An 8,286-nucleotide genomic window follows, 5' to 3' on the forward strand; every position below is an offset into this window, starting at 1 on the left:
ACCCCATTAACACTTCCTGTGGTTGACAGCTTCCTTTTAGTTGTTGTTTCTTTTCTTTTGTATTATACTTACATTTATTTCAACAATCCACCAGTGATTTAATGCAACCAGATGATATGTGACAATAAGTAAAGCTAAACCATTACATAATGAGAACTTTCTATTAGAATAGTCTTCACTGCTCATATGACAAGGAGGAGTGGCGTCACCCGTCCTACTCCATGGACCTGCAGTAGTGATCAAAGCCCTGGAGGGCACAGTGTCTGCTATATGTTACATAAGGCCACAATGGATTTCAGCACATATACAGTAAATAAACCTTTCAGTAACTCATCACTTGGAGAACAGGTTGACTTTTATTTCTAAATTAAGGTATAGGCCACTGCGTTAGGTTTAGCTCATATTTAGGCTGTCTACATTGCTAGGACATGCAAAGAATAATTTCACACACGCATTTTTTGAGGGTTTTTTTTTTAACAACTGTTTTTGTTTTTTTTTGGTGGTTTTTCATTTTGATAGAGAAGCCCTTAAAACTCTAGAAAAATGCCAGACCTGGGGCATGCAACATTTTTGGGGAAATAAACCCCACCCAAACATATCTACATAATCTGGTATATGTTGCTTTCCAGGTATAACACATGGGAGCCAGAGGAAAATATTTTGGACCCCCGACTCTTGGTTGCCTTTCAGAACAGGTGAGAATTTAACAAAATACCTATATATTAAGATGTTCCTCTTAATCCCACATACATGTAAAAGCTATAGAAGTTGTGGCACACGTATCATACTTTAAAGGTAGTCTGACAATCTTTCTTCATTACTGACAACTAAGTTTGGAAGTGCTGCAGAGTTTCAGAGAAAAACTTTGCAACTGAACCATGGCACTGGGGATGTGTCTGGGAGGTGGCTTCTCTGCCCATTTCTGCTTCGATAACAGGCATTGGTGGATTAAGTGCCCCATAGGCCCCGGGCTGTTCACATAGCTTGACCCTACTTTTCCATGGTAAGTGTAGCATCTCTAGAGTGACCTTCATAATGTTAAATGAATAACATTCTATTTTAATAGATTGGACGTTTTCACTTCTACCAATTAAAGTTCATTCATTTTGTGGTTTGGGGGATTTGACTTCTTTAATATAAAACTTTACCTTTTTTATCACCTTTTTTTAAGTTTTCCTAGAGGACAGTTGCTTGTAGAGTATACTGCAATACCTATGAATACACGTACAGTAAGCTAATTCTAATATATTGCTGCATACTGCATTTTTGCTGTCCTATTACACAGTGGGTTAGATACAGAAAAGTGTGTGTACCAAGTTTGCACCAAAAATCTGTTGCAGCAGGGCTAGTGATGCATAACTGTGTATGGAACTGCAGTTCCCAACACAGCCATTGGTGGCAGCAGAAAGAACATATTACCCCTTAGCAGCCCTAGCAGAATAGGCTATGGATTCCTTCTCAATTTGCAGAATTAGGTCCTTCTTTGTCTTCCACAGATCCTATTTCCCATAACAATTGGGCATCCACAGATTCCTTCCCCCCATAAGTCTGTGATCCACAGATTTCCCCGACCATGAGTGTATCATCCACAGATTCCCCCCCCCCCCCCAAATATGTGTAATCTACAGATTCCTTCCCCCCAAAAGTGCACAAAATTCCGCCTGCCGCTCTCGCTGAAATGTTAAGAATAGGGCTCCGCAGCTCTCTGCTTAAAGAATTGACATGTCAATTCTTTCAGCGGAGAGAAGAGGCGCCCTATACTTAACATTGAGGCATTGGGGCAGGGATATACGCCTGTTTTCCACAGTGTGAACAGGCCCTTATCCTGCACAATGGTTTCTTAGAAGGTCATTTAATCGTTCTGTACACGGTCTGCAATTATGGGCAATGTGATATGGAACAGACTTCGGAACTTCCGACATTATCATTCATTATGATGCCGGGAGCTCAGAAACTGTTTGAATATTCGTGCTTCTGTACTGCACATTGTATATTTCAGATAATTGCCATAACTGCAGACAGTGTGAATAAGTGCAGAACGTGTGAATGATCCCTTAGGCCTTATTCACACTTCAGTAGTTTTTCAGGGCCACATATTATGTCATTCGCTATTCCCAAAAATCATTCCTAATCTGTATTTTTTGTGGATCCGCAAAAAGTGGAAAAAGTACCTGCAGTACTGTAGGTCAGAGAGCCAGCAGGGAACTGTGAGCCAGGTGCACATAATTCTGTAAGTGGATGCCTAGTGCTGATGAGGTTGGGCTAAGGTATCAGAGCAGGAAGTATACAGAGCAGCAGTGCCACATGGCACCACTATATAGACCTTCATGAATTCCTCAAAGGGAGAATTAAATAAACTTGATAAATTGCCCAGCTCTGAGGTAAATGTGCATCATTAGTATATATTGCTTACATCAGCAATAAAGTAGCCAACAATCCCTTTAAAATAAATTATAATGCACAAAAAAGAGCCCCACACACATAGTATTTTGGTTGGTATTTTACCTTATTTTTGGGCACATTTTGGGCAGTAGTAAAAATGGGTTAAAATACAAAACATAGGGGGAGACTTATCTAACTGGTGTAAAGTAGAATTGTCTTAGTTGCCCCTAGCAACCAATCAGATTCAACCTTTCATTTTTCAAAGAATCTGTGAGGAATGAAAAGGGGAATCTGATTGGTTAATAGGGGCAACTGAGACAATTCTACTTTATACCAGTTTGATAAATCCCCCCCAGTGTGTTTTGTTTATTTCCCCCCCCCCCCCCCCCCCCCCCCCCACTTCATGCCGGTAATGTTTCTTTAATTCCCCGCCAGACTTCTCCTTTAAGGGACAATATTTCAAGAACAGACTTTTTGTCCATTTAGCCAGCCAAAGTTTAGATTTTGACAAAGATGATTGCTGCAGGGTTACGCTTGTTTTGAAGAACACCCATTTAGGTCAGTTGTAACATTATACACCTACTTTGCCCTGGAAGCATGGCATTGGAAAGATGCCATGCTTTTTTGCTACAATCTGAATAGTAAGATCCTCTTGACTTTTGTGCCTTATACTGTTAAATAAAGGGGATTTCTTAGTCATTTTTCTAAAATAGTTGGATCAGTCATTTTATGATATTGCATCATTTCTCATATGATGTAACATCAGAGTGTAATAACCTTTTGTACATAGAAAGGCTTCTTTTATTTTGAATGTGCTGTAAACTATATTAATGAATGTGCTTCTTTTATTATATAGGGAAAGGCAAGAGCAAATCCTGGGTTACAGAAAACGGGGTCCTAAACCAAAGCACCACATTTTATCAGTAAGTATTATTTCAAAATACTTTTTCTGAGAGCACTAAGATATAGGCTATGTTCACACAATGTCTTTTTCTTGGCCATTCTGCTGCCTTTTTTTTCAAATGGACGTCCTTTTGGCGACAAAACGTGGCTGTTTTATGCAAATGGGGGCTGCAAAAAAAAAAGACGTGTGAACATAGCCTCGCGATCCTCTGTGTGAAAAGATGTGCCCCTCGCGTGTCGGGAGAGGACATCGCTGAGCGCAACTTCTTCCAGCGTATTCTCTCCCTGACCAATTAAAACTTCTGACATATTTCTCCTTTTTAAATGGATAAATTCTATATATGAAGACTATTTATTATAATTCTGAATGTTTCTAATTTTGAAATGTTTGTAGATTATGGATAATATAGCTTGAATTACCAGTAATAACTCTTTCTTTTCATTTTTAGATACCCTCTTTTGCACGTAGGTCTAATGTTTTGAGTGACCTTCGGGACTCTTCTGTAGAGCACCGCTCTAAACTGGATATAACGTCAGTCAAAAAAACTCATCAATATCAGCTAAACAGCAAAAAACATCACCAGTATCAGCCCAATGACTATGCTGAAAAACATCATCACAGCAGCCAAAGGAAATATTATTATCAACTGAACAGTAAGAGACACCATCATTATCAACCGGATCTGAAAATGTATGATGCACAGCCCTCAGGCAAAGATGTGCAGCATTGTGAACAAAACAATAGAAATAAGGAAACGTCATGGCCTCATAGTCAGTATGAAGACTTTGGAGTTAATGTTAAAAATGGTTCTGGAACTGCCTTAAATGGGGTCGATGGGAACAGTTCATCTGTTGGCACCGCCACCAGCCCAACCAGTAGGGAAGAGGTACCAGTAAATGGAATTGGGGGTAAGATGAAGATTGTTAAGAATAAAAACAAAAATGGGAGGATTGTCATAGTTATGAGTAAGTACATGGAGAATGGACTACAATCTGTCAAAATTAAATCATCCGAAGAAGATAGTGGGGCTGTTGCTTCTGGAAACAGAATGGAAACCCTTGAGTCTTGTAATGGCGAAAGGACTTGTAAAGTCTTAGAGGAAAAACAGGAACACTGGAAGAAGAGAGTGGAGTCTAAACTAAGAATAAGTGCGGCAAATGATTATGGGAATAAAGTCCCAGTTCCCTGTGCTGGCCTACAAAAAACGAACTTAGATGTTGACCCTGTCAGTGACAAACCATTGCAGCTCACCACCAAAAAGGAAATTACAAGGTCGAATGAGTGCAAACTGGCTGTAAATGATTCCTCAAAAGAAAAGGTGTATACAAATCCTAGAAAGCGTTGCTTATCTGAGATATCTGATCCAAACAGTTCTTGTAAAAAAGTCCTCACTTCCCGAAGTGTCAGTGCTTCTGATAGACTGGAGAACCAGAACTCTCCTTTATGTCCGCAAGAGCCGGACATAATTCTCATTGACTCTGACTTGGATGAACCCATAGACCTGCGCTGTGTAAAGCCAAGGTGCGACAGTGATCAAGGCTTAGAAAAGAAAGGGGAGCAAGTGACACCCCAGGAATTACAACCCACTGAAACAGACTGTGCAAAGGAGGAACCACAAACTATATTCAGACCATTTTTTGGAAATATTGTTATTACAGATGTAACCGCCAACTGTCTTACTGTCACTTTTAAGGAGTATATAACCGTTTGACCATAATTTTTTGGCTATTCGAAACTCGCTATGTTTTTGACTAGGGATGACAGCAGCGGGGGATACATCTGACTGGATGTTATTACTAGTTTCTAACTGTGACAGCTGTGAGATTTGATGTCCTAAAGCACAGAGGGAATTAAGTGCTGTGCACAGTGCAGACCAGGGAAAAGTCTATAATTTTTGTTCAGAACCCTGGATTGCCCAAAGATTCTGTGATATTTCCTTGGTGTGCGCCTTGCGGGAAGGGGGCACAGAAATTGCATGAATTGGGGAGCTTGTGCTTAAAGCAGATAAAAAATGTTTCACATGTTACTGTGACATGTCAAAAGTCTTGATTGGTGGAAATCTTAGAGTCCACCAATCAAGAGAATGAGTGGGGATCTGCACTTTTCCGCTGTCATCTCCATCCAGACCACCACATAGACATATAATGGAGCTGTCTGGATGGATATCGCTCAAAGCCGGAAGTGATATACTCTACCATGCACTTCTTTTCCCTTCTTGTTCTCCTGATCGGTGGGGGTCTCAGCAATGAAGACCAATGAAAACTTTTGGCTTTATTTTATTTATTACAATTTACTCCTGCACACAGGCGTAACTTGTAGTTGAATAACTGTGCCAGCTCTAAGCTGGCATAGGTATCTAAGGAAAGTATGAAATGCCACTCTTGATACATTCTCCACAAAAATTCTATATCATGTAATGTTATCCTGAAAGTTTATATATTTATTTGTTCATATTTATATTTGTAGCGCTAACTTGGCTTTTGTGGAAATGCATTTTATGTACCTATTGTATGCATTTACACTCATGTATGATAACGTGTATATTTTTGGTGTACTCTTGGGATACAGGAGCAATTTAAAGTGTTATTGCCATTTGTAAAAACTTTTGTTTTGGGTCCACTTTACCCAGACACATCAAAACTTCAAATTGCACCAAGTCTGAGTCCTGCTGGGATGGATAGTTATAGCGTGGTAAAGTGCGTTCCTACATGCTGATCACCCAATCTGACTCATTACTGAAGACAGATTTCATTATAAGCCCTTGAAGCCTGACTCCTGTAATCAGTTGGATTGGGAGACCAGATGAGGAGTGAAGCTTACAGCATTTCAACCGGGCATAACTATCAATCACATTAGGTCTCAGGACATGGTGCTGTCTAAATTTCTTAAATGTCTGGAAAGTATGTCAGAAGTTTTTACAGATGACACAAGCCCTTTAAATCCAGAGTGTTTGATAGAAAAATGCTGCTATTAGACTAGGCCTAGTGCTTCCAGCAACTGAATGGATGTAAATGTACAGTAGAGAAAAGTTACATAAGTGGTATAGGCCATGGGCTTATCTAGCCTTCAGTCCAGTCACAGTTAAGTGCTGTATGATGCTGTGTAGCAATGAAAATTAAACTCTGATATAAAGAATTACTTATGTCTCCAATTTATTGTTGTTGTATAAAAACCATGCTATTTTGCGAAGTATCATGCCATGAAAACACCCTGGCAACCTGTTTTACACAAACCGTCTTAATGGTATTTGTGAGCTTGAAAAAAGTTACAGAAAAGCGTCACTTTATTGTTTTTAAGTTTTTGCTTTAGAGTTTTGTGGGGTTTTGCCACAGAAAGTGCAAGTATTTCATGTATTTTAGTGTTTTCATGTTGCTCTAAACAAAAAAAAAATTGTGACTTCAATTATTATAAGTTTTAGACCCTTTTTTAGACATTTTCCTGCTGGTTCTTACAAAGAACATCGCCTTAAAGAGAACCAATCGGGGGGGGGGGGGGGGGGGATGTGAGGTAATTTTTGAATTCTTTTAATTAATTACTAATTTTATTTCTAACTTTTTTCAAATAGGATGCATTATTTTTGTACCTGCATTTAATCGCTATTTATATTTTTCTTTATGGGCTCACGCCAGCCCAGTATGTGCCAGCCTGGAACTTTTTGGCATGCAGAGTGGCGGAATGGGCTCCCATGAGCCTTTGCCCACCACTCTGTCAATACACAGTGAGGCCATGTTCACTCATAGTATGTATGCTGTGTGGATTGAAAACACAGATAGGCTATGTTCACACACTGCTGATATTTAGTGGATGGCCGTCATTTAATGGCAAATTGGCGTTATTTCAAAACATCGGACGTTGTTATTAAATAACAGCCATTATTTATCATAAAATGACGGCCATCCACTAAATTTCAACAGTGTGTGAACATAGCTTATCTGTGTTTCCAATCCACTCCTGGTTTTGGTTGCAATATGAGGACCAAAATACTGAGCAAAAATACTGTGTGTGAACCCAGCCTATGTACCTCATACACTTTGATAAATCTGGGGCATTGGCCGACTGTCTAAGGATATTGGCAGGTTTGTGTTTCCCCCCCAAAAATTGATTCATTGCAATTTTTGGGTCAAATATCGAGATGAACAAATCTTGGTCATGCATTTGATTCCCAGTGGCTAAAGAAGTTGGATGCAGCCATAGGCTGTAGGCTATATCCATATTTTAGGATTCCCTAGGGTTGCATTCAACTTCTTTGGGCACCGATAATAAAATGCAGGGTGTTTCAAGTTCAAACTCGAGTGTGCTCAAAGTTGCTCATCTCTAGTCAAAAACCCTGCAGCCAGATGTTATCGGTCAATATGAAACCTGCATGATATTTTTGTGCACATTGGCATTCAGTTTTTTGAGCCAAGCGGATTTAAAGGGAATGACAAATGAGAAAAGAAAAACTCCCCAAAAAAGTATTATATATAAAAAACAGTGGTACCTTGGTTTAAGCGTAACTTGGATTAAGAGCGATTTGTAAGAAGAGCTCACAGTCTTTCAAAATTGTAACTTGGAGCATTGCTTTGGTTTAAGAGCTCCCTGTACTAGGTGGAAGGGCAAGTGGAGGAGGGACATGGTCTGCATAGCGTGGTCTACAGCACTGTACTCTGACCCAGGAAGTCTCCCACACCTTCCAAATCATGGCAGATCCACTTCAGGCTGGGGCTTACATCAGGGGACAGGACTGTGGAGGTAATCTCTTCATAGCTGTAACTCCTCTCTTTCCGGACAGAGTGCTTCATTTATAAGCCCACATATAGCCTACTCATTCCTTCATACACCCTGCAGTCTCTGTCAGCCCTTGTGTTTTCCATCCTCTCCATTCTGGCTATAATGTGCCTGCACTTACACTCAGCTATACACACTGCTCCTATAATGTGCCTGCACTTACAATCAGCCATTCACACTGCTGTAAAGAAAAGTTTCTGTCAATGTCCTTCTGCACAGCTGTGATTCTCAGT

The 8,286-nt window shown here is 39.9% G+C and overlaps 1 protein-coding gene across 1 annotated transcript in view; it reads left to right on the forward strand.

Moving 5' to 3' along the window:
- CBX4 (chromobox 4) overlaps positions 1 to 6,424 on the forward strand; it is an 8,544-nt gene extending 2,120 nt beyond the window's left edge. Inside the window, exons 3-5 of the mRNA XM_069951673.1 lie at positions 630 to 695; positions 3,239 to 3,305; positions 3,735 to 6,424. Coding sequence (XP_069807774.1) covers positions 630 to 695; positions 3,239 to 3,305; positions 3,735 to 4,997 — 1,396 coding nt within the window. The 3' untranslated portion in view covers positions 4,998 to 6,424. The remainder of the gene's footprint in view (positions 1 to 629; positions 696 to 3,238; positions 3,306 to 3,734) is intronic.
- The last annotated feature ends 1,862 nt before the right edge of the window (positions 6,425 to 8,286 follow it).

This window comes from Dendropsophus ebraccatus, chromosome 14 (assembly GCF_027789765.1).
Source record: "Dendropsophus ebraccatus isolate aDenEbr1 chromosome 14, aDenEbr1.pat, whole genome shotgun sequence".
NCBI classification, from domain to species: Eukaryota; Metazoa; Chordata; class Amphibia; order Anura; family Hylidae; genus Dendropsophus; species Dendropsophus ebraccatus.